The sequence below is a fragment of the Pleurodeles waltl genome, chromosome 2_2 (genome assembly GCF_031143425.1).
Source record: "Pleurodeles waltl isolate 20211129_DDA chromosome 2_2, aPleWal1.hap1.20221129, whole genome shotgun sequence".
NCBI lineage: Eukaryota > Metazoa > Chordata > Amphibia > Caudata > Salamandridae > Pleurodeles > Pleurodeles waltl.
This window is the reverse complement of record NC_090439.1, coordinates 1,173,975,940-1,174,003,269: the sequence shown is the minus strand read 5'-3', so window position 1 is coordinate 1,174,003,269 and position 27,330 is coordinate 1,173,975,940. Positions and strand designations below refer to the sequence as shown.

General features: G+C 44.5%; 1 protein-coding gene across 1 annotated transcript in view; it reads left to right on the top strand.

Moving 5' to 3' along the window:
• The window catches only part of LOC138283044 (uromodulin-like), a 158,924-nt gene that overhangs the window by 12,427 nt on the left and 119,167 nt on the right, over positions 1-27,330 (top strand). Inside the window, exons 2-4 of the mRNA XM_069221178.1 lie at positions 6,199-6,339; positions 11,816-11,896; positions 14,825-14,926. Of these exons, the coding sequence (XP_069077279.1) occupies positions 6,199-6,339; positions 11,816-11,896; positions 14,825-14,926 (324 nt within the window). The remainder of the gene's footprint in view (positions 1-6,198; positions 6,340-11,815; positions 11,897-14,824; positions 14,927-27,330) is intronic.

The window sequence follows — 27,330 nt, the reverse complement described above, 5'->3', positions numbered from 1 at the left end:
GGGGGGGGGGGCGGGCGGGGCACACACACACACACACACACACACTCATTCTTTCACACACAGACACGCACGCACGCACATCCATTAACAACACTCATACCATTCAAACATGCACGCACGCAACAAACATTCATTTTAAAACATCACACACACTCACTCTTTCACACACGCACACACGCACATCCATTAACAACATTCATACCATTCAAACATGCACGTATGCACCAAACATTCAATTTGAAACATCACACACATACACACACACACACACACACTTACCTTTGGCCTCCAGGTCCCAGGAGGGTTGGGACTGCTGCCTTCCCTCATTGGCTGACCTCAGCAGTCCCAGCCTCGTCACAGAGTGGGATGGGGTCAGTGAGACTGCTGACCCCACCCCACTCTGTGACTAGGTGTCACTGATTGACACTCACCCTGTGCACTTCAGGGCTTAAACTGAAGCGCCCAGGGAGAGTGTCAATTGGTGACGCTTTCCTCGTCACCCATGGGAGGGCTTCGAGGTACCTTTGCTGGGCTGAGGAGGTCACACCCATAGGAGCTGTGATCTCCTCAGCCCAGCAAAGTTCAGCTCAGGCAGTCAGGAGTCTGCGCAAATTGCGCATGTCTGCTCCTGGCTGCCTGACCTGAACATGAAGAGTGTCTGTCAGGCTGACCTTTGCTGACAGGCACTCTTCATGGGGGGCAAAAAGTGGGGGGGTGTGGCCCCTCCGCCCTAAAAGACGGGCCGCCACTGTTAAGAGCCGTCGCGTTAAGGAGGGAGCTTAAAAAGGCAATTAGCACCTTAAGGAAAATAGGTGTACAGACCAATAAGAAAATGAAGTAAGGATTTTAAAAAACAAGTCTGGGAAGATTGAAGGAGGAAGAACAAAGTTTTTTTGGTGAAACATATATACAGTTCAATAAAAACAAATACCAGCACTTTTTGGGACACAGTAAAAGCCTTGGAGAGAACTACTAAGCAAATAAAGAACTCAAATGTGCCAGAGGAAACCTGGGTTACACATTTGCTCAGTGTATTTAACAAGACCTCAACCTTAGGTTCACGTGCATCACTAAAACAACTGTTTACTACTTCATCATTGGTATCTCTCTGTTACAGCTCCTTGACCATAGCAACAAACATGGATATTCCTCCGGCAGCGGAAAACAGCACCTTTAACATTAATTATGACAATAACATCAAATTCTTTGAAGTTGAGTCGTTGTCTTATTTCTATAAGGTGGTACAAATGTTAATAGCTACGGGCGGAGAGATGGAGCCCTGTCCCCAAATGGTATCCCCCAGGCCATCTTTAAAAGTGATCCCGAAGAATGGGCAAAAGTATTGTCTCCCCTTTTCAGAGAAGTGTCTTCTGCTTGTATGCTACACCCCAGAAGAAGCTGGTATGATACCGGCCAGCTGGAGGGGGTCAGTAATACATCCAATATTCATTAGGTGGGGAACAATTAGAACCAGCAAAATGTTGACTTATTGCCCTAATAGATTCCAAAGCCAAGTATTACGCATCTTTAATTTAGCAAAATCTCATGGACTGGTCACATAATAACAATCTACCAGCAAATCAAACAGACTTCAGGAAGGGCTTTGGTACCACCTCGAACATCTTGGGTCACGGTTGGACCGCCGCAATACCGCTAGGCTGCCGCCTTCCTGCAGCCTGGCAATCCCGGCCGTTGTGATCTGCCAGGGCAGCGCTGCCCTGGGTATTATGAGTCCCCATCTGCCAACCTGTCCATGGCGGTAAACACTGCCTTGGAAAGGCTGGTGGAATGAGGAACTCAGGTGGGCCCCTGGGGTCCCCTGCAGGGCCCATGCATTTGGCATGGGCAGTGCAGGGGCCCCCATCCACAGACCCATCACGCATTCCTCTGCACAAATTACAGGCAGTGGAATGCGCTATAGGTGCCGCTGTACCCACTGCACTGACACATTGCTGCCGGCTCCATTAGGAGCCGGCTGCAATGTTAAGGCCCTGTTCCCGCCCACTGACCCAGTGGGGAATCCATAATATATAGCCAAAATACTGCTAAAATGTGTTTTTGTTTTTAAAAATTGGAAAAAAGGGCTGCAGAAAAAGGCTTCTGTTTTTTCCCCTGAAAATTGCATCAACAAAGGGTTTGCGGTGCTAAAATCACCATCTACCCAGCTTTCAGGAACAGGCAGACTTGCATCAGAAAACCACATTGTTCAAAACAATTTTGGCATTTTACTGGGACATTCCCCATTTTTACTATTTTTTTGTGCTTTCAGCCTCCTTTCAGTTAGTGACATAAATGGGTATGAAACCAACGCTGGATCCCGGATAGCTAAACATTTCTGAAAAGTAGACAAAATTTTGAATTCAGCAAGGTGTCATTTGTGTAGATCCTACAAGGTTTTCCAACAGAAAATAACAGCTGAAATACATAAATATTGAAATTGAGGTGAAAAAACAGCAATTTTTTTCCATGTTTTACTTTTCCCTGCGATATCAGATTTTTAAAAGCAATACATGGTTATGTCTACTGGACTCTTCTGGTTGCGTGGATATATAGTGCTTGTAAGTTCATCAAGAACCCTAGGTACCCAGAGCCAATAAAGGGGCTGCACCTTGCAATCAGTTTTCATTCTTTACCGGGTGTACAGCAATTCATTTGCTGAAATATAAAGAGTGAAAAATAGGTATCAAGAAAGCCTTTGTATTTCCAAAATGGGCACAAGATAAGGTGTTGAGAAGCAGTGGTTATTTGCAGATCTCTGAATTTCGGGGTGCCCATACTAGTATGTGAATTACAGGACATTTCTCAAATAGACGTCTTTTTTACACACTGTCTTACATTTGGAAGGAAAAGATGTAGAGAAAGACAAGGGGCAATAACACTTGTTCTTCTATTCTGTGTTCCCTCAAGTCTCCTGATAAAAATAGTACCTCACTTGCGTGGCTAGGCATAATGCCCACGACAGGAAACGCAACATGGTCACATCATATTTTTACATTGAAAACTGACGTATTTTTTGGAAAGTGCCTAGCTGTGGATTTTGATCTCTAGCTCAGCTGGCACCTAAGAAAACCTTCCAAACCTGTGCATTTTTTAAAATTAGACACCTACGGGAATCCAAGATGAAGTGACTTGTGGGGGTCTCGCCAGGTTCTGTTACCCAGAATCCTTTGCAAACCTCAAAATGTGGCAGAAAAAAAAAAAATTCCTCACATTTTGGTGACAGAAAGTTCTGGAATCTGAGAGGAGACACAAATTTCCTTCTACCCAGTGTTCCCCCGAGTCTCCCGATAAAAATGTTACTTCACTTGTGTGGCTAGGCCTAGTGCCCGCGACAGGAAATGCCCCAAAACACAACGTGGACACATCACATTTTCCCAAGAAAGCAGAGCTGTTTTTAGAAAAGTGCCTATCTGTGGATTTTGGCCTCTAGCTCACCCGGCACCTAAGGAAACCTACCAAACCTGTGCATTTTTTAAAACTAGACACCTATCGGAATCCAAGATGGGGTGACTTGTGCGCTCTCACCAGGTTCATTTACCCAGAATCCTTTGCAAACCTCAGTATTTGGCCAAAAAACACTTTTTTCTCACATTTCGGTGACAGAAAGTTCTGGAATCTGAGAGAAGATACAAATTTCCTTCCACCCAGTGTGCCCCCGAGTCTCCCGATAAAACTGGTACCTCTCTTGTGTGGGTAGGCCTAGTGCCAGCGACAGGAAATGTCCCAAAACACAACATGTACACATCACATTTTCCAAAAGAAAACTAACCTGTTTTTTGCAAAGTGCCTAGCTGTGGTCTTTGGTCTCTACCTCAGCCGGCACCAAGGAAAACCTAGCAACCTATACATTTTTGGAAACTAGACATCTTGCAGAATTCAGAATGGGGTGACTTGTGGGACTCTCACAAGGTTCTGTTACCCAAACTCCTTTGCAAACCTCAATGGCATGGGCAGTGCAGGGGCCCCCTAACAGGGCCACGGCCAGCTTTTCACTGTCTGCATAGCAGACAGTGAAAAGCGCGACGGGTGCAACTGCACTCGTCGCACGGCCGCAACACCGCCGGCTCCATTAGGAGCCGGCTCCTATGTTGCGGCCTCATTCCCGCTGGGCCGGCAGGTGCAAACTTGGTTTGCGCCTGCAGGCCCAGCGGGAATGTCATAATGGGGGCCGCGTGAGTGCGGCTGCATTGGCGGCCGCACGGCGGTTACCTCCAAGGTCGTAATGACCCCCTATATAAGATGAATTCCCACCCACTGTGATTGGGCCACCTGACCTACCTCGCATACGTTGATGACGTGGTGCTGCTGAGTTTATCTAAAACTGGAACGCAAAGGTTAGTCACTGAGCTATCAATGTGCACCAAAGAAAACATCCTAGAAATCAACACTGCAAAAACTAATATTATGGTGCTCAAAAAGCTAGAGGAAGTTAACTATTCTAAATATCTGGGAGTTTATTTAGATAATAAATTCAATTTCATGAGGCAGAAACGATATATGAATAGGAAAGCCAAAGCGTTAATCCACGCATTTTGCATTCTTTACAAAAAACTAGAGGGCCCATCATTTAAACCGTTATTGACAATAATGGCAGCAAAACTCCTCCCTACAGTTGCATTTTCTGGTACGCTCCAGCATGAGAATTATGGATACCTGCTGGACAATCTGCAAGTTACAACATACAAGACGTATGGACTGTCAAAAAATGATTTCCCAGCGCAAATTCGCCTGGAATTTAGCCTTATGCAGCAGACTTTGGCAAGAAAATATATGCCGCTAAAACATGGTACAATATTACAGTGGAAAATGACCCCTGTTCCAGTCATCATAAATTTATTTTTATATCATGAGTGAATACAGGTTTGGAGGGACTATGGGAAAAGAATGTGCCCATTTCAGAATTCAAGTGCTCGCAAGCAAGCAAGCAAAGCGTCACTCAGTTCTAGAAGATAAAAATATATTTAGGAAAAGGACGCATGTGTGGATGGTGGACAATAATTATGATGAGGTGAAGAACAGGCTGATGACGCTACACTTTGGTCAGCTTCCGGGTCTTGCTGAACTACCAAAATGGAAGTATAATGGCCCAATAACATGTAGGTTATCTGGAAGTGGAAAGGATAACCTAACACACCTGCTATGCTTTTGCTCTTCCTTGTAGCAAACATGGGTCAAGTTACTTAGAGGATGTTTTTTGGATAGAGCAATTCGAACATGTAGGGCTTCAGTGGTTAGCAGTCTTCACCCGGGAGACCCACAATTAAACTAACCTAAACACATTTTTGTTGATATATATGAAAAGACTGTGAACATTGCAACAAATAAACAACTAAAATAACTATCATTCATTATGCACATGTACTTGGATCATTTGGCATGCACTAGTTTGCATTACTTTGGGAAGGCTTCCAGCACAAATCCTATTTTGCGTTGGATGTTAAAAAATACAACTAAAAATGCTTTGCATCGTGTTTGTGTTAGAAAAGTAAATATTAGTAAATCTGGGCGTTGATATCACTCTCGACTTAGAGTTTGGGGGACGGGTTACCCCATCACAAGCATGATGGATATCCCTTCCGCCATCTTATGATGTCCATGGGATATAGCGGAACTGTAATGCAGCAGATGTGATTTCTGTCATGTTTGTGACGGAGCCCCCACCCCCCCCATCTGCCAAACTCCAAGTGTTTTCATTTCTCCTTTCTTTTCTGGCCTTGCATGCGTGTTGCACTGTGCAGCACACATATAAAGTAGGAAATGTTTTAAAGTGTGTCTACACATAGCACTTTGTTCTGGAAGGCTATCCTTCCGATTCAAAACCTATTCCAGACACAAGCGCACCCGCTTGCACTATGGCACAAAGGTATGCGGGTGGCGCACAGCAGCTGAAACCTGCGCCGGGCATAGTGAGAGGGCAGGAGAGAGCCATAATTCTGCAGACGTGGCACTGCCCCGCTCTCTCCCTGTCACACAGCGCGGCATCTTTGGGTGCAGTGCTGCCTGGCATCTTTGTGGATCAGGTGCCCAGTGTCTCCACAGACCCGCGTGCAGTTGGATGTAGTACTTTTCAGACCTTCTGCCTTTAAAGCAGTTGAGTTGCTGCAAAGGTCTCACTGATGGAAGGAACATGCCGGACTGGAAGGGACGTATCACACGTCCAAGGTAAAAATATTGACTTGTGTTTGACTTCATCTGCAGGGAGGTGCGGCGTGCCCACAAGAGTGTGTTGCCTCGGGGAAGATTATTCTAATGACTGCTTCAGAGGAGACTGCCTCTGTGGGGAAGGCTGCGTTGAAGGAGGGGAGTGCTGCTGGGACTACATGGAGGTTTGTCAAGGAGGTAAGAAGCAGGAGATGACCTAATGCTGCCAATCAGATAGGATGTAAATAGACTCATGATTTCACTGTATGGGTTCGCATGTGGTTCAAGAATGGCCTATAGCATCAACGTATGTAGGAACACCAGCTGCACAGACACGATTGGCTGCCCAGATCTATTTGAGAACGTGGTTAACTCCATAAGGGTGGGTCTGTCTCCTCTGCCCTGCGTTGTCACATGAGTGGGCACAGGAGGTGACCTTAGCACACATTGAAAAAAGACAACCATGGACCTGTGAGAGTTGTCGGAGAGCACAGGGTGAGGTGAAGAGACAGCCATGGACCCGTGAGAGATGCCAGACAGCACAGGGTAAGGTGAAGAGACATCCATGGACCTGTGAGAGATGCAAGAGAGCAAAAGGCGAAATGAAGAGACAACCATGGACCTGTGAGACATGCCAGACAGCATAGGGTGAGGTGAAGAGACATCCATGGACCTGTGAGAGATGCAGGAGAGTACAGGGTGAGGTGAAGAGACAGCCATGGACCCCTGAGAGATACCGAAGAGCACAGGGTGAGGTGAAGAGACAGCCATGGACCCGTGAGAGATGCCGGAGAGCACAGGGTGAGGTGAAGAGACAACCATGGACCTGTGAGAGACACCACAGAGCACAGGGTGAGGTGAAGAGACAGCCATGGACCCGTGAGACATGCCAGACAGCACAGGGTGAGGTGAAGAGACAGCCATGGACCCGTGAGAGATGCAGGAGAGTACAGGGTGAGGTAAATAGACAGCCACGGACCCATGAGAGATGCAGGAGAGCACAGGGTGAGGTGAAGAGACAGCCATGGACCCCTGAGAGATGCCGGAGAGCACATGGTGAGGTGAAGAGACAACAATGAACCTGTGAGAGATGCCAGAGAAGGCACAGGGTGAGGTGAAGAGACAACAATGAACCTGTGAGAGATGCCAGAGAGAGCACAGGGTGAGGTGAAGAGACAACCATGGACCAGTCAGAGACGCCACAGAGCACAGGATGAGGTGAAGAGACAACCATGGACCAGACAGAGACGCCACAGAGCACAGGGTGAAGTGAAGAGACAACCATGGACCTGTGAGAGATGCCAGAGAGTGAGAGATGCCAGACAGCACAGGGTGATGTGAAGAGACAACCATGGACCAGGTAGAGACGCCTCAGAGCACAGGGGGAGGTGAAGAGACAGCCATGGACACATGAGAGATGCCAGAGAAAGCACAGGGTGAATTGAAGAGACAACCATGGACCTGGGAGAGATGTCAGAGAGCACAGGGTGAGGTGAAGAGACAAGCATGAACCTTTGAGAGATGCTAGAGAGCCCAGGGTGAGGTGAAGAGACAGCCATGGACCTATAAGAGATGCCGCAGAGCACAGGGTGAGGTGAAGAGACAACCATTGACCCGTGAGAGATGCTGGAGAGCACAGTGTGAGGTGAAGAGACAACCATGGACCAGTCAGAGATGCCAGAGAGCACAGGGTGAGGTGAAGAGACAACCATGGACCTGTGAGTGATGCCAGAGAGCACAGGGTGAGGTGAAGAGACAACCATTGACCAGTGAGAGATGCCAGAGAGCACAGGGCGAGGTGAAGAGACAACCATGGACCTGTGAGAGACACCACAGAGCACAGGGCGAGGTGAACAGAGAGCCATGGACCTATAAGAGATGCCGCAGAGCACAGGGTGAGGTGAAGAGACAACCATTGACCCGTGAGAGATGCCACAGAGCACAGGTGTGGGTGAGGAGACAACCATAGACCAGTGAGAGATGCCAGAGAGCACAGGGTGAGGTGAAGAGACAACAATGGACCAGTGAGAGATGCCAGACAGCACAGGGAGAGGTGAAGCAACAACCATGAACCTAAGAGACATGCCAGACAGCACAGGGTGAGATGAAGAGACAAGCATGAACCTGTGAGAGATGCTGGAGAGCACAGGGAGAGGTGAAGAGACAACCAGGGATCAGTCAGAGACACCGCAGAGCACAGGGTGAGGAGAAGAGACAACTATCGACCTGTGAGAGATGCCAGAGAGAGCAGGGTGGGGTAAAGAGACAACAATGGACACAGGAGAGGTGCCAGAGAGCGCAGGGTGAGGTGAAGAGACAACCATGGACCCGTGAGAGATGCTGGAGAGCACAGGGTGAGGTGAAGAGACAACTATTGACCCGTGAGAGATGCCGGAGAGCACAGTGTGAGGTGAAGAGACAACCAGGGATCAGTCAGAGGCACCGCAGAGCCAGGGTGAGGTAAAGAGACAACCATGGACACATGAGAGGTGCTAGAGAGTGCAGGGTGAGGTGAAGAGACAACCATTGACCCGTGAGAGATGCTGGAGAGCACAGTGTGAGGTGAAGAGACAACCATGGACCAGTCAGAGATGCCAGAGAGCACTGGGTGAGGTGAAGAGACAACTATCGACCTGTGAGAGATGCCAGAGAGAGCAGGGTGAGGTGAAGAGACAACCATGGACCTGTGAGAGATGCTGGAGAGCACAGGGAGAGGTGAAGCTCCAACCATGAACCTAAGAGACATGACAGACAGCACAGAGTGAGGTGAAGAGACAAGCATCGACCAGTGAGAGATGCCAGAGAGCACAGGGTGAGGTGAAGAGACAAGCATGAACCTGTGAGAGATGCTGGACAGCACATGGTGAGGTGAAGAGACAACTATCGACCTGTGAGAGATGCCAGAGAGAGCAGGGTGGGGTAAAGAGACAACCATGGACACATGAGAGGTGCCAGAGAGTGCAGGGTGAGGTAAAGAGACAACCATGGACCCGTGAGAGATGCTGGAGAGCACAGGGTGAGGTGAAGAGACAACCAGGGATCAGTGAGAGGCACCGCAGAGCCAGGGTGAGGTAAAGAGACAACCATGGACACATGAGAGGTGCTAGAGAGCGCACGGTGAGGTGAAGAGACAACCATGGACCTGCGAGTGATGGTGGAGAGCACAGGGTGAGGTGAGGAGACAACAGGTGTCAGAGGTGTTCAAGTTTGTGCTGCGCTGCTCGGTTTCAGCCAAGAAGTGGCAATACTGAAGGATTTACTTCTAACATCAAGAACTTCAACTGGCTCATAGATCACAGGAGGGTCTAGGTCTCAGTGACCTCTGGGAGCTGCTGGTGCACTGCTCAATGACTTCCACTGAGGAGATCCCTTGACCATAGAAGTTTTACTTAAAAAACAAGCAACATTGCTTTGATACAGAACCTTCCAGCTTTAGTGAATGGGGTTGGAGGTGACTCACCAAAGAAACCTGATTCTGGGCAGGTCCTGCTGCCTGAAGTGAATAACATGGGATCCAAGAGGCATACAGGGCAAGAGAAAACTTGCTTCAAGGACTGCTAGAGTCATTCAGTAGGTTCCACTGAAAGTTCCCTCATTAAATGAGCAGTGAGAGATGGGCGAGGATAATACCACGAAGCGAAGGCTGACTTAACAATCTGCTCATTAGGAAGTTGATATAGGACTGAAAGATTCAATTCAAACTGACATCTTTCATCTACAAAAACATGATCATACACAGGAGAGTATCCAGAGGATTTACTCACTGCTTTACAGGCAGATGCTGGAGATATAAAAGGATGGACTCAGGCACTCATTGTACACAGAGAAGGAGCCTCTGGCATGAGGTGTATCCTAATGTAACTTGTGTATTTACACTGGGTGCACTTTACCACAGACAGGCTAAGGACTGACTTGTCAGTGATGCCACATTGAGAGAGGCACTCTTCACTAAGCGTTTACTAGGAGGCAGCCGCTCTGAGAAATAGTAGGCTGGGGAGGTTGAGGAGCGAATAAAGTACAGAAAACACTTGGACTTGGTGTCAGTGGTGATTATCAAAGAGACATTGCAATGCAGTAAATGTCCTTTACGACTGATTGCACGCCTCTGCCTGGCAAGTACAGGCAAGCTGCACTGTCAGGAAAAAACAAACCAACTACAGTAACTCTCAAAGGCTGTTTGTAGTCATTAGTAACTGGTAAGTACCAATTACACCCAGAAAGACACAGAAAATGCTTAGTTAGAAAGCAAGAGCTGTAACATATTTTTTCCAGTTTAACTTACAAGGACTGTGCGAGAAACAGTAGAATTCAGTGAGAACTGATCCCAAGCAGCAAGAACATTATAATACAACTGCAGTTAAAATCAGTATAATTCAATAAAGACCAGCAAGAGTCTACCACTGCCAGTAAGGGCCAGCATTGCCCAGCACTGAACATACCAATACAATCCCCTTTCAATTCAGAATCAGTTTGAACCTCAAAGAAAAGAAAGGTAAGAAGTAGTTAGAAACAGAAAGTTCCTGAGAAAATCAGCATTGCAATTAAACTGAGTGAAAACCAGTAAGAACCAAATGAAGGCAGTAAGAACAGTTTAACATCATTTAAAGTCTGTAAGAAAAGTCAAATGGGGTCAGTCTAGAAGGCCTCAGCACCAGCATATATACTATACAGCATGTGAAAACCAGTCATGAACAGCAAAAGTCAGTAGGAGCCAAAAACAAATACAACCAGTGGGAAACAGCACAATCCACTCACAGTGACTACAGCTGATAGGAGCCTTTTACCCACTAGTAATAACTGATAAGAACTGGGTAAATCATGGCAAAGGCAATGGTATTTATTTGGTGTGACATTCATGGAAACGGTTTCTCGGCGCTAAACAGAGATTAGTATTCTGGAGGCATTATTGGTTAAAATAAAAATAAAAACAACAACACCTTTCCAAACATCACACGAGAAGGTTACATTTGAAGGGAGTAAATAGCACAGTAATAACAGTGGTAAGCACCTCTATGCCCATCATCTGCTCACGTTAAGGGAAAATTGGTGCAACATTTTCAATGGAAAGAAACTGGTTTTGGAATAGAAGTTACAAGTGTCTCCAAGCTCAGACTTGAGTTGATGTTGGTGCCTAAATTGTGGATGGATTTCACGGTGGGAAGGGTATCATCTCTACAGTCCGGCCAGATTTAAATCTGTGACTCTGATTGTTAAAGAAGTGGCTGGAAGCTCTGGCTCACTAGGATCAACAAATGTGTGGACTTCCACCAGTAGACCACTACCTGACTTTCTGGCAGGATGGAGGAAGAATTAACATTCAAGTTGTGATTAAGGTCTGCATACGTTACAAACATTGCTATATTGTTTTTGCACTATAAAAACAGCTTAACAAAATGAAATGAAATTTGGCAGAAACCTTGATCTTGGTCAAGAAAGCACGCGTTTAGTGATTTGGTGTAAATCAAGATTCAATATTTAAACATATAATGATATGTTACTTTAGAGGTGCCCGTCACACCTGTGACACTTACTTTTTCGTGGGTAGGTTGAGGAGATTTTGCTTTTGTCTACCTTATGGGGGTTATTATTTATTTCAACAATGATAATGTTCCAAGGAAAGGTAGTTAGTATCAGTCCTCGCACCACTGACAATGTGTGTATCTGTTTTTAACAGGAAACAGTTCTACAGCACCGACCACCACAAGCACCACAACACCTGGGACCACCGAAAGCAGCACACATCTTGCAACAACAGGTACACTTTGTGTCTGGATTTCTGCAGAATGGTTTATTTGTTACTTAGGGCCACATGTACGAAAGGATTTAGAAGTAGCAAATGGAAAATTGGGCAGTTTTCGCCCGCTACTGAAAACTGACCCATTTTTGGCAATTTACCTAGCTGTGGATTTCGGGCTCTAGCTTAACCGGCACCCAGGGAATCCTAGCAAGTGACTTTTGTATCTCTCACCAGGTTCTTTTAGCCAGAATCCCTTGCAAACCTCAATATTTGTCCAAAAACAGATTTTGCACAAAATTATGTGATGGAAAGTTCTGGAAACTGAGGGGATCCACAAACTTCCTTCCACCCAGCATTCCCCTAACCCTCCTAAAAAGAAAGGTACCTCACCTGTGTAGGTAGGCCTGGTGCCCACAACAGGAAATGGACAAAACCACATTATGGACACATAAAATTTTTCAACTGAAAGCTGACCCCTTTTTTGCAATGTGCCTAGCTGTGGATTTCAGGCTTTAACTCAGGGAAATATAGCAAACCTGTACATTTGGAAAAACTAGACACCTAGGGAAAGTCAGGATGGGGTGACTTGTATAGCTCTCATCAGGTTCTATTACCCGGAATCCCTTGCAAACATCAAAATGTGTCTAAAAAAACACATTTTCCTCAAATTTCTGTGATGGAAAGTTCTGGAATCTGAGGGGCGCCACAAACTTCCTTCCACCCAGCATTCCCCTATGTTACTTTATACAAATTGTACCCCACTTGTGTAGATAGGCCTGGTGCCCATGACAGCAAATGGCCTGAAACGCAACATGGATACATCCAGTTTTTCCACGCAAAACTGACTGTTTTTTGCAAAGTGGGTAGCTGTGGTTGTTTTTGGAAACTAGACACACAGGGGAATCAAGGAAGGGGTGAATTGCAGGGATACTATGAGTTTTTTTACCCACAATACTCTTCAAACCTCAAACTTTGCCTCAAATCACACATTTTCCTTACATTTCTGTGATGGAAATTTCCAGAATGTTTAGTAATCCACAAACCTTCTACCACCCAGCACTGGCCCACTTCTGCCAATAAAAATGCTGTGCCACTGTGGTTGGGCCTAGTATTAGTGACAGGAATTTATCAAACCAAGGACAAGGGGAACCCTTTCACAGGGCCCCCTTTTGGCCAGGCAGCCCACACCCCTACAAATAAAGAAATTAGAGAGAGTAATCCCTGGTGTCTAGTGGCTTCCTGCCCATCCTGCAGTCAGATTGGCCTAAAAATAGGACCAATCTCCCCCCTCACCCAAAGATGGGGGTGGGTGGGCAGAAAATGTCCAAAACAATGTCCCCATATTGGGAAGCAACACTTTCCCAAGGAGCCGCTCCCTGTGATATATTTATAAACAAATCCCTGGTGTCTAGCGGTTTTCTCTCCCCCCCTAGGGGGAGCAGCTAATTATAAGGCTATTCTGCACCCTGGAGGTGTAAAACAGGGGCCGCCCCCTTACACTAAAAGAAATCCCTGGTGTCTATTGGGACAGGTCTCTTCTTCGGGACTACCCTCTTTGGGCGATCCCCAGCAGAGATCTACTTAGGAAAGGTATTGCTGGAAAGGCGCGAATCTCCCCTTTCCAACGATACCTCGTACATGTGATTCAGTACTCGGTGCCTGAGATAGCCCCGCAAGCACCAAAGCACTGAACGTGAAACGAGCCGATCAGCTCATTTCACTTTCAGTTTCACTGTAATGGTGCCAACATGTACCTGCTGGAGAGAGATGGGGTTTTGTCTAGGGGCAGTTTTGATTCATCTAAGTTAGCGCAGAGGTTTAATATGCCTGCTGCAAAGGACATGTACTATGCAGATCCCAAAATAATATATTATGTGCATAGCTCGGTGGGGCACTACTATTGTCACAGAGCTCCTTTTGTTACAATGTTTTTCATAAGTTACAATCATAATCTAGAACAGTGAGCTATGAGCTGCCATCAAAGAGCTGCATGTAAAACTGCATGGTACAGGTTATAAAGTTGTGTTTTTTCCCGTCTTCAATTATCTTCTTTTTTTCTAAAAAAGGTTTGTTTGGGTAGAAATATTTTGTTATCAGTAAAGTCAACCCTAACCACTATGTTACGTTCTGAATCCTAAGATTATCCTTCCCCAGACCAAGCACTCTTAAAAATGCCTACTAGCATGGATGACATATGAATCCTACACCTTGGAGTCCCCTTTGTCTTACATAACATGGTCAATACACTGATTTGCACACCCTACGCTGGTAAGAGAGGCGCTATAAAACAAATGAAATACATATGTTAGAGGGGATATGATGAGCTGAGAGTCACTGAGATGGTGAGGGAACCATTTAAGAGCCCCAGTAGGGATTGCTGTATCCTGGTGTACTGCAGGGTCATCATTTACTATGCTTTAAAAACTAATATAATTGAATAATAATGGAAATGTGATGTAGAAGGCACCATTTTTGCCATTTTTTCCATATTTTCTTTTAGGGGAGAACCCCTCAAGCCCCATCGTAGTGGTCGGGCTCGCTCGCTATGGGGGGTTGGTCTGACAAAATCTGCCAGAGCTGCTTCAAGTTCCCAGTCCAACCCAGGGACATATATTAGACCTGTGAGTCATAACACATGCAGGATCTTGTGCCTTCCAAGCCATGTGCGCCCTCTTCTCACACGTGCTGGTGACAAAGATCACCTCAGAATTAAAAGCTGTTACTGTAGTGTGGAGGGCTGCACATAGGCACAGGTTGTTGTATTTTGGCAGCGTTGCCATATAGGTGCCATAGTAATTGAGCTGCACCTAGACACAATGGTGATATTTTTTGCAGTGTTGCCATAAAAACACAGTTTTGGTGTGTCTGACAGTGTTGTTATTAAGGTGCCATAATATTCCTAGACTGTCACAAAAGCTTCTGACCTGCTGTTTTGTGTTATTCCAGGTGTGCTGCAGTGTGACCCTGCCTGTGCTGATAACGAGCTGTGCACTAACAGTGCAGGACACTCAGAGTGCAAGTGTCAAAGAAGCAAATACCTAAATGCAAGTAAGTGTCTAAGGTTCTTATGTATCAGTGCATTCCCCATAGGCATAGAATGGGTGAAGCCCCTTGGTGCATCCCTGTAGTGAGTACAGCATTATGAGAACATTCTCCACAGTCAAATGTGACTACATACACCCAGTTGAGTAAGGCAGCACACGCTTCTCACTCTAGACAGACCAAAATAACTTCTACCAGTACAGTTCTACAATCCACAGATACATTTCTGATAACCTGAACAAAAAGCAGCATCTTTCTACATAGTGACAGCTGTCCTAGAGATGGATAGACTGCAGAGAGAGAAACAAGACCAGAGACACAGATGACATTTATCAGCTTTTATTGTTGGTGCAATCGATATTGCACTTTCTATGGCATCATGCAGGACATCAGTTGATTATGTGACAAGTGACATCACTGATGTCATTGCTGACGTTATCTGGCTAATTGTAGGGCTTTGTTGCATTTGATTCAGAACCATAACTTGTTTTTATAAAAGTCTATTTGGCAGTGACCTTTGTATTTTTACTCACACACTTAGGGCCTCATTTAAAAGAATCCAACGCATCAGCTCGATGAGTCAGATTTCTTGTGCTGCCCTACGATCCCCTAATGTTGCCATGGATGTGCTGTATTTAAAGATGCATCAGAAATTCTGACACATCTGTTGGCGATAAACTCACGCACTGCTGGACTAGCGTAAAAAAAAGATCCTACTCCAGCAATGCGAGCAGCCCCCATGTGGAAAACCCCATGTCAATTTTACGCCTGCTCTGAGCAGGCGGTAAAATTCGGAAGCAGTGAAGTCGCAGAATGATGCAGTGAAATGTAAATTTCACAGCGTCAGTTCTGCATGGCTTTTTCCATGGGAACACCTATCCTTCATACATTATTCCTGGCACAGGCTTTCAAAATGGCATATTGGACCCAATGCATCAGTTTGTAAATCTGGAGCAATGTAGAGCACTGCTAGCAGTCGTTAAAAAATGATGCAACTGTGGGGCAAAGGCCTTGTAAATGAGGCCCTTCATTTTTAACTCCTATGCGCATGGCTACAGGTCTCTTAGTTGGCCGTAGGTTTAGGCCTCTGGCTAAGACTGCTCCCAAGCTGCAACAGGCAGTCTTCTCCCATTATGCAGGGGTAGCTGTAGTGCATGGCCTCCAACCAGGCATTGTGGCCAACCTCCAGTGTATGGCCCACCCCGGTGAAAGACTGCATACAAGTGAGGAAGTGAGTGGGAATAACTATACAACGGGAGATGACTGTCAGCCGTGGCTGCTGCGGACAGTCAAGGATGTGTGCAGTCGAGGTTGGCCTTAGCACCTGGATTCCAACCAAGCCCTTTGCCTCACCCACTCCAGACACTGAACCGCAAATGTGCATGGCTGGGTCACTGCAGGCTCCACACCCAAGGTGGTGTAACCAGCCTATTATCCCCTGCTGTGCACGTCCAGCAGCTATTATGTACTATCTTTAACTGCATTCAGCAAGGATTCAATCTTGTGCCTGGCCTCCAGCCAGGCCCTGTGCCTATGACTCCACAGCCTTTCTGTAAGGGTCCAACCCCACTTCCACAGAACATTTGGCCATGAGCGGCTGAGGTTGGCCAAGGCATCTACCTCCCAGCCAGGCCCTGCAGCAACCCAATGTAGGCAGCCAACCCTCATTGTGCATTGGGTTTGGATCACCCTGGTTTGCCTTTAGCCAGACTGTGTTTTTATTTGTGCCTACTTTTCTGGAACGGCGTGTCCAGGGCAAGTTTCATGCTCATGCACTGCAACTTTAGGTCAAGAATCCCCTATTCCTGTACATCCATTTGGGGATCGTGTTTGTTATCCTATAACTGTGATTACATCCTAGTAGACCTTTGTCAAATGTAAACTGTACTGGTGTATTTTACACATGTCTGACAGTATTGCATTATGCAAAATTCCCAGAATCATGCCATCACATTGTGAGTAACTATGCTTCTCTTGTGATAACAATTTGACACTAACACGCCATTTGCAGTACAATTGTATTGAAAACCAAATATCAGGACACAAGTAACTGCTGTTTGTGGTGCTTATTTTTTGTCCTATGGTTTTTGTGAAAAATGCATCCTGGCATTAAAGATTTACGTAAGGACGCATTTAGTGCTCGAATATGGAGCTCTATGGTGGGTATGAATTTCACATACATATGCTCAATTTTGTGTAATACTGCTGAAATTTTGCATAACTATCCAGAAGCAAATTATACACATTTTTGGACACCTATATCCCGTAGATAATTTTGGTTTTGGTGACACTTCCCACGTTTTTGTGATATCTAGGTATGAATCACACTTTTTTTTATATAAAATCCTTTCTTGGATTTGTGGATCTAGCATACATTCTCTCTTTTACATGATCCACTGTACCTGTCCTACTATCACTGACTTAGCTACCATTTTGGGTTTTGGGGTTCCACGGATCCCTAAATGGATTCATGGATCACACATTGCATCTTAAATCTTTCTTCATATTTGAGCTGTGGAGGGGCTTTGCTTTGAGAATCACCCCATCTAACACCTGGGTATTAGTTGTGCATCTCTTAACCCCTTTCAATTTATTTTTTAGCTTTTTCTATTACCCTACCCGACATCCTGGAAGAGCAACCACAAGAGAAATGTTTCTTTAGCAGCAGGAAAACATATCACTTTGATCCACAGTTTTTGCTACTCAATAAAAAGCTTCTTTGTCCAGTAGGATTTTTTCAGACATGGCTTGTACACTTAGCCGCTGCTGAGGTTGTTGCATCCTATACTGTGTCCGCAGAACCAGTATGAAGGAATCCTGATCCACAACATCTATATCCAAAGAATAGAATGGCTCATAGAAAGCATCCCGAAGCAATGGCAGTCACAAAGGGACAATACTGAAAATGGGGGCATCTGTAGATCCATATTCATAGATTGTACCAATTGTGTTGCAAGACAGATGTTGAATACACACTTGAATGGGCACCAAAGACAGTGGAACACAGACTGCACACAATAGAACCATTGGCCGAAAAAAACAAACAAACATTTAGTTCCTTCAGTAAAGGTACTCCAAAATACTGCATCATGTGTTCATCTCACTGGTGGACATGCAGTAGTTTCAGCACCATTTGGCCTCGAGTTGGGACATCCATTGCAGAGCAGCAAATATGAAATAAAAAAATGTCACTAATTAGGAATAACACAACTGATATGCCCCCTATAAGACTCAAAAACAAAGTGTGTATAAAAGATGGAATCACTCTGAAAACAGTCTGGAATGTGCTAACAAAGCCAAACCCAACTGCTTTAAAAAAGTGTACAACATCCACTGTGTTAGAACGATTAAAAATGTGACTAAAAAGTTCACTGAAATGTCAGTGAAAGTTGTGTTTAACAGTGATTGTGTTTCAGAAGATGACCTTGCCACTTGCAGTTCAAATGTTTCACAGGCAGATGTAAGTGGCACATTTTTCAGAAAAAAAGGGACTTTAGTCTGCTCAACTTGTCAAAGTCGATGTTAAAGGTTGGAATGGAAGACCTCATGCACGGGATGAAAGAGCACATTATTACAGCAGATCACTATTTGAGAAACAGAAACCACATAAGGGACACCAACTCTCAACCCACAACATCCTTGATTGTTCAACATCAAGTTACATCCATTCAAAAGTAACTGAAATACTGGGTGAATCAAAGAAACTGGTACTCCCTTCGAGTAACATGCCAGATTGGCCACAGAGGCATTACACACCCATGCAAAGTAACCTATTTATGAGTCATTGAGTGATTTAGAGACGTTTTGCATTTGTTTCCAGTAAGAAAAAACTATTTTTCTCCACTCACACATCTGTAATCAAAGGGTAATTCCCATAATTCATGAATACAACTCTCCCCTAAAGCTTCATATTTACCAGTTGGAAAATGTTTCAAGTATGATGGGAACTGAAACGTTGACATTGGCAGTGAGATAACTCCATAAATCAGCCATGCTGCTGATGGTGTTTCGGCTACTGTGAAAGGCAACATTTCTAATCTTTGAATACTCAGAATTGTACAAAGAGCATCTTTCTTTGCCATTATTTAATGTTGATGTGTTAGATGAAAAGGCAAAAACAATTTTGTTGGGTTCACATGCTTCCAAGGTACATAGTTTGATTTTAAAACTTGTGATGTCCAACGGCGCTGGATAACAGATTTAAGATGACTTTGCCCATGTTGTAAAAAAGACCTGTCATTCTGTATAATGTCATTTGCAGATGATGCCATGTTATTCAATGTTGAAGTATGAGTGGACAATATATTCATTCTGTTATCAACAACAGAAAATGTTGTTTTCAAATAAGATAAGCATGCTCTATTCGCCTTAAACTAGCAGCAGCTTCCATTTGAAAAAGCATACAAATATTATGGTAGATGGAATTAAAAAACCTTTTTGGAACATAGTGACCCAGGACCTAACAAGAAATTTGATATATCCATGTCATCAGCGAGGAGAGATAAGTGTTCTTTTACCACAGATAGAGTGAAAGGTTACAACATTTGCTGGCATAACTTCCCCACAACTATAACTGGTGACCACAGTTTGTGTCCACTGGCCCCAATACTCATCCGTTCGGACCTGAAAGTGTAGAGTTAAATGTACCATTCATGCTATTGAGCTGTTCTTTAATGTAGTTTACTAAGTGTTGTCAATTTGCATGTTGGGAAACAAACACATTCAAACAAAATACATTTTGTCTGCATCAGCATATTTTCTTCACTTTTGAAGGTGTTAATTTATAATAATAATAAAGAGGATCTGAAATTTCATGCCCTGAAATGTGTGCAAATGTGTCTAGATATGTTTTGAGGCTCCCCACTGGTTGTGTCAGGCAATGTCCCTATTGTATATAATTGAAAACTGGATGGGGTGTGCTGACTCTATGTAAGTAGTGGTGGGCATTGTGATGGTAACAAAACATTTTACCATAAATGGCAGAATTCATATAGTATAATATTGAAGCTAACAGGGAGCATTGAACTCACTGATTTAACATCCCACTCATGAGGAATTACACCTGGGGTTATTACGTCATCCATCACTACTTTAAAAACATACAGAATTTGTAAAGTCTCTGTAGGACCAAAAATGTCATATGGTACCCTATCCCACAGAATTCCATCAGAAAAAAAGCAGGAATGTTCACAAGGAACAGGTCTCTTCACACTTTATGAGAAGACTAATGAGGTTTCAATCTCTCAGCTACCAGTTCAACAGCAGACCATTCTGGGAGATAATGTGTCTGTATACGCAAGAAAAATAAATCACAAATCTAATCCAGAGAAGCAGAGAAAGGAATGAAATTATAATCCACATGGAGAACCATGGAAGAATCACATAAGTGTGTTTCATCTAATGAAGAAAATCATGTACAGCAAGAATTGTGAGAAGAATCAGTAGAGAAGTTGTCAATGTCGAAGAATTAACTGAAAGCAGTCTGGGTGAAGACAAGAGCCTCAACAGGTGAAAGAGAACTTGTAGACACCTGTAAAGGTGGTTCATCATAAACAACTCTGTTGTTCTGAGTATCAGTAGAAAACTGTACTTCTACGTTTGATATGTTTTTACATTAGCATCAGTAACAGTAATCAACAAAAATTAATTCTCCGCCCTCTCCAGCCTGGGGGAAAAAATATTGGTGTTGTTGAATACTCGAAGAGGTATTTCCTGTAGGGTGGTGAGAGAGGTTGGAGAACTACCTAGGTGTCCTCGTGGCCTACTGTGAAGAATTGACCACATGGTGACATTTTTCTTGATCAATGAAGACAAAATGTTTGACTTTACAACCAGCAAGCAGTGGCAAAATCAGAGTTCCTGTACCTTGAACAGCAAGGGCTGGCACCGGTGCAGGGTATGATGGGCCAAACTCCTTCTTCACCGCAATCTTCTTGCAAACTAGGTCTCCAACGTTTGGAATGTAGCTGGAAGGTGATTGTTACTCCTTCACTCCATCAGTGGCAGAACATTTATTAGAATGATCATCCCTTATGTCTTGGAGTTCCTTTAAGAGAGTGAAACATTCAGTTATGTCAAAACGTATGTCAGCCACCATTGCACCAGGACCATCAAGATCTGGAACGTACATCTGGATTCCAAACAGAACCTTGTATGGGGTACAGCCACCCAAAGATCGTCTAGGCAGATAGTTTAATGCTCTCTGTACTCCATACAGGTGATGGATCCAACCATGACCTGAACCTAATACTCTAGCTGTGAAGGGCTGCTTTAAGTCTCAGTTTTAACTCTCCATAATCAAATTTCCATCAAGATGATATGGTGAGAAATAATGCACAGCTACACCCAGGGTTCCTATAGTAGGGCCCTGGTCCGAGTGGAATGCAGTTAATGCATATGTCCCAATAAAGACTTGCAAATCTTTAATAACAGTGCAAGCGTCAGGCGATCATTGTGGCAACACCCAAAAGAATCTGAAGCAATAATCCACAGCAAGTCAAATGTATTTAAATATACCATCTGAATTTAAGAGGCCACAGTGGTTTAGATATACACACTGGAGCGGTTTGTTTGAAACTAAGAGGGGTGTCTGAGTTAGGTGTGCAATGGTGGAACATTTAATTTGTTGTTTAGTGTGCTTGCACACACCATGCCACCAAAAGCAATTTTGTAACAGGGAGACTGGCCACTACATCAACATTGGCAGATGATGCACCCTTATTTGTAGCTGTAATTAATTCTAGCATGTTGTCTTGGGTATCATTACCCAACCCTGAAATGGTAGCAAAAGGAATGCATGAGCACTTAATTGTTAGGAATATTTTACTGGATTTGCTTTTGGTAAAGGGGTGCCATTGCCTGAAGCATTAACAGCAACCATGAAATCTTCATCTACCCTTACATGAGAATGAGGAATCAAAGCTACTGTCTTAACTGCAGATTTGTCTAATTCATCAGCCAATTAATTCCCTACAGCGTGGACTCCAGCACGCTGATGACTCAATTTATGAATTAAATGAGCCCATGGCAGACTGTTTGAGTTCTGCCACCTTTCTTTAAATAATTTTATGCTTTATAGTATTCCCTTTTGAGTCTCTGAATCCATGTAGGCCCTAGTAATGCACAGTTTCATTAAAAGACTGGACACAGTAACAAAAATCACACATTATCAGTGTGGGGAATTCTGGATCCTTATGTTCTAGTGCCAGAATCAAAGCTTTCAGTGCAGCCACCTGTGCAGTACAATCCTCTAAGAACTGAGTAAAGGTTTCTTGAGGGTGGAATTCTCCATCCCTCATTACTCCATGTACAGCTATGCAACCCGTAGAATATTGTGTCTGGTACCTATAGCAGGCTGGGCTGAACTGTCAGTATACATTATATATTTATACTGATCTACAGGCATCATGTTACAGTGCATGGGGTACTCTTGTGGATTTTGGAGAAATTCTTGAGTATGTTAAAAGAGTAGAAGACATCAGGCCTGATTTAGATATTGCCGGAGGGGTTTCTCCATCCAACAGTGACCAATATCCCGCCTGCCGAAATCTAAATCCCATTTAACATATTGGAATTAAAATTTTGGTGGATGGGATATCGGTCACTGAGTGACAGAGTAGCCCCTCAGACAATGTCTAATTCAGGCCCCTAGTCTACATCAGTAGCCATCAGAGAAGTGGCCCATTGTATCCATCTAAGGTATAAGGCTTTCGCCTTGGGGATGCTGGCCTCTGTGACAGCCTCTAAGGATGGGACGGGAGTAACCACAATTATATATTTCCCTTGAGCCAGTGGTCTTCCCTTTATAACAGGCATCTGAGCTGCAGTCAGTAGTTTTTCAGACAATGCAAAACACATTTCTGCCTTCGAAAATAGATGCAATTTATATGCAATCTGTACTGTGTCACCCTCATTGAATGTGACATTGGTGAAACCAATGGCAACCAATTTTGTACGGTTTAACAAATTTGTCTGGTTGACACGTATGTATGTATCATGCTGCAAGCATGTCATTCTGTAATGATCTTAGTATTTTGTGTATGTTCTGGTGTACAATATGTACTGGAAACATCTGGAAGAATTAAAAGATTTTATGTGTTTTGCATAATCTGGTATGTAGGTTCTGTCAAATTTGAAAAATCCTAACAAGCATTGCAATTTCTAATAGTACTTGGTGGTTGTAATAAGCCACACTTCTCCAGGAAGTGTGGTGCCAGGATCATTCCCTCATTTGACAACTCGTATCCTAAAAATAGGACACAAAGGAAAGCAATTGATTTTTAATTGAATTTTTAGCAATGTTCAACAAATCCCATAATAAGGCGATCTACTCTGGCTAGATGTGTGTTTAAGTCATGAGATATATATCATTAACATAGGACAAATATTCCAGATTAGTATCATGCAATATTGATGCTACTCGGACAGTAAATAATCCAGGACTGTTCTTGTACCCTTGAGGGAGCCAACAAAAATGGAGGTTAAATCCCTAGATTCAGGTGCTATGTTTTGACGGAAAAAAATTATTCATGAAAGCCGTACAGTATGAATTTTGTATTGCACATGTGCATGTATGACTGTTTAAATGTCTATAATCTAATACTGTTCTATAAAAGTGGTTCAGTTCAGCTACTGGAGACAAAGGGTTATTCACAGAAGATACACAGGATTCAAGTAATCTCTGGTACTCGAGCAGTAAAAGAATTTCCCTCACTGGTGCTTTTGCCTGATGTTTAATTGGGTATTGTGGTGGCACCCTGCAAGCTGGACCTTATGCTTATTACATGGTAATGCGAGTCCTTATCCGAGCCCTCATGGTTGCAGTATAATGACTGGGCTTTACAAGTCGTCCACATGTCTGTTGTTAGGTGAATGGACTAAACAGCACTCTCCTTCACAATACAGTCCTAGCAGAGCAACTGTGAGTGGGCTTTCTAGAATTTGGGTAGAGGGCCTCCCCAAATTCTAGAAAGCCCACTCCTTCCATAAAAGAAAAAGGGAGGAGGTCAAACACTAACATTGTAGCCACCTTCCTATTGTAGAAACTGGCTTTTCATGGTTTCAATGGTACATTGAGTCCTTCTTAACATAGGGGGTCATTATGACCCGTCGGTGAGTGGTAATGTGGCGGCAGTACCGCCAACAGGCGGGCGGTACATACCGCCACATTGTGAGAATTGCTTCTTCACTCAGACCGCCATGGCGGTAGCAGCTGTCGGGCCGGAGATGTCTATCTCCAGCCCGGCGGCTGCTATAGAACCGCTGGCGGCATTTTGAGCCAGCCTTCCTCCATAGTTTTCGTGGCATTAGGAACTCCACAAAAACCATTGGCGGTAAGCCCTATCGGTGACAGGGAATTCCTTCCCTGTCACTGGTAGGTGGCTCACCCATTCCCCAACACTCCACAGATGTCCCCTGACCCTCCTCCGTCCACACTTCCCCCCTTCTGATCCCCTCACCCCCGATACACGCACCCACCTGCAGACAGGCACCATGTATACACCCACTGACTCACACTGGAATACACGCATTCATACACGCATACATCCAGACATGCTTGCACACATTCGTACACACATTCACACACACATGCATACACCCACGCAAACAACACTACACACACACTCACACATTCATGATCACAACCCCCCACACACACACACACACACACAAGACCCCCCACCTCCCCATCCCTGTTGGAAGTCCAACCTACTTTCTTCCAGGTGATTTTCCAGCAGGGAACGTGAAGGGACTCTGCTATTGCCAGCAGCGCGTGCCAGCAGAACACCGCCAGGCCGTATCACAGGTCCTGATACGGCTGGCGGCGTTATACTGGCATGGCGGTGCTGGTGGTAGCAGTGCCACCTTACCAAGTTCCACCACCATGAACACTGCCGGATTTCCGCCCTTCTTGTGGCGGAAGTCCGGCAGTGCTCATAATATGGCAGCCGAATGGTAGCCACGGTGGTGGTATTTTAGCGGCCGTCACCGCGGCGGTAGGCTGTTTTTACCGCTAATGACATAATGAGGACCATAGTCTGTAAGCTGTTTCAGTTATGGTATCACAAGTAACTTATTGTTACTATCAACAGGTATGCCATGGAAGAAGGTGGCATGGAAAAAAAGACAAATAGCCACCAAACACACACCTCATGAGCACCACAAGATGGTGGTCATCGCATGTCCAGCATAGAAGAAGGCATAGAGAACAAAGGCAAAATAGCGGCCTTTGCCACACATTACACACTGGCCACACAAAATGGCCACTGACACATGATCTGCAAAGAAAAAAGAATAGAGCACAAAAACAAAATGGCAGACAAACACTGGCTACACAAACTGGTCAATGGCGCATGGCCAGCACAAAAGGAGGCACGGAGAACAAGTAACACATGGCAGCTTATGGCAAACACACAAACTGGCTACACAAAATGGCTACCGCCTCATGGCATCAAAGAAGGAGGCATGGAGAACAAAGAATGCAGCTGCCCTGTCTTGTCTGGAGCACCTGCCCCACCCCGAATAACATTTTGCAGCATTTCAGGGAGAGGATTACTCACCCAATGTGACTTTGCAAACACACAAGCAAGTACCCCTTACTCACCACCATTAAATTAGCAATGCCAAAAAATAAAGCTTCAAAATTGCCCCACCACTATATATCAACCTTGTCTCACATACACAACTCACAACAAAATGGTGGGCACATGGGAAGAAGGTAGCTAAAAACAAAGGAAGATGCCTGGCTACACAATGTATTTATCTGTTTGCCATGAGATGTGTGGCGCCTCATATCTTTACCTGTTGCAGAGTTTCTGTGACTGCAACTTGTTGGCTTGTCTTCGTGTTAGCGAGTTTAAAAGGTTTATTATTAGGTGAATGTATATCAAGACATATTGAGAATTGAGTGATTGTGAATGATTTGTGTAGTTGTTTGTAAGAAAAGGAGGCAAATAGTGCCTTGTATCCTGCCATTCCCTTTATGCAAGTGGGACAACAAGTTGGAATTGGTATTTCCAACCATTATATATACTGAAACTTTTTTTTTTATAGGTCCATGTTCTAATATTGTATACTGTTTTTTAATGTTGTCGAACACTGATCTAATTGTTGAAGCATGCTGCACATTTTCTTGCTTTTCTTGCCTGCCCGCTGGGCACACTGGGCTGACCTAAATCATGAAGGACTGCTCATGGAGCTAATGTCTGAAACGTTTTTTTTTCGCGTGTGGCTCGCAAGTGGTATGTTGCCGAGTACAAATGGTAGATTTGGCGTCCCCTAGCGAAATTTTTGATTCCTATGAGGGCATCCGGCACAATTTCCCCAACATGGCCAGACACGACCGTCCGCGGAAAGAAAGCTTCTGGTCAAGCGACAGCTAAACCAACTAAAAAAGCAGCACCCTCTGGCACTGCGCATGGCGCCGTTTGTGCTGATTGTTCTGGGTCAAATGAGCTCCTGGTGCTAAAAATCAGCTCAAGCACAGCTATGTGCCTAATTCCACCCCTTAGCTTTCATGTAACTCCATGGAATTCTGCAGAATAAAACTCTGCGAGTTCCACCCACCTCTAGTGGCTGAACAGAACTGTCCGAAAGCCTCTTTCTGTATATCTATGTGTAGGTATGTGAATGCTTTGATCACTTACTGGTCATTTCATTACTCTGAGTCCTTGTCTCTCTTGGCTTCCTGACTCCACAAGGCATGCCGGGCCTCCCCTGGCAATCCTCCTAATCCAATAAAAACTCCACCCTCCTTGCCTCCTATATCATCAACAAGCTCCACTGAAACCAGGTGGCCAGGACAGGCTTGTGAGAAAGCCAGAGCAATCAAAGCATTACCTCCTTTCTCCCTCTAGCTTGGCTTCCTGACTACATGACATGTAACCAAGGTTTTAAAACAGCCAAGACAACTGAAGAAATGCAGTATCTAACTTTATTATAGAAAGAAAAAAGCCACAGACAGTAACACCACCACAGACAATACATTTGAACCAAAGAGGTTCACCACCTCAGCATTCGGAGTGACCCTGCAATGTTTAAAGGAGGTAGGTAAAATCACCCTAGTGGCTGCCCCACAAATGTCATCCAGCGATGCCCCTTGACACTCATCCAGTGAAGCCAGAGAAGTAGATAATCTCTGAGTTGGCCTGCCCTGAACCCCTAACTGGGATGGAACACCAGACTTGGAATAGACTAAGGCAAACAGGCAAACAGAGAACAAATCACCTTTCTCAAAGTTTTCATTGTAAGTTTTCAACCCTTTCTGGCAGGCCAAAATTCACAAACAAAGTGGAATCCTAACAGAAGCTCTCCACCCTCTCCAGATAAATCAAAACAGCCCTCAGGACATCCAGGGAATGAAGGCAAATCTCCTCAGGAGACTGAGGATCAGGACTAAAGACGGACAGAAT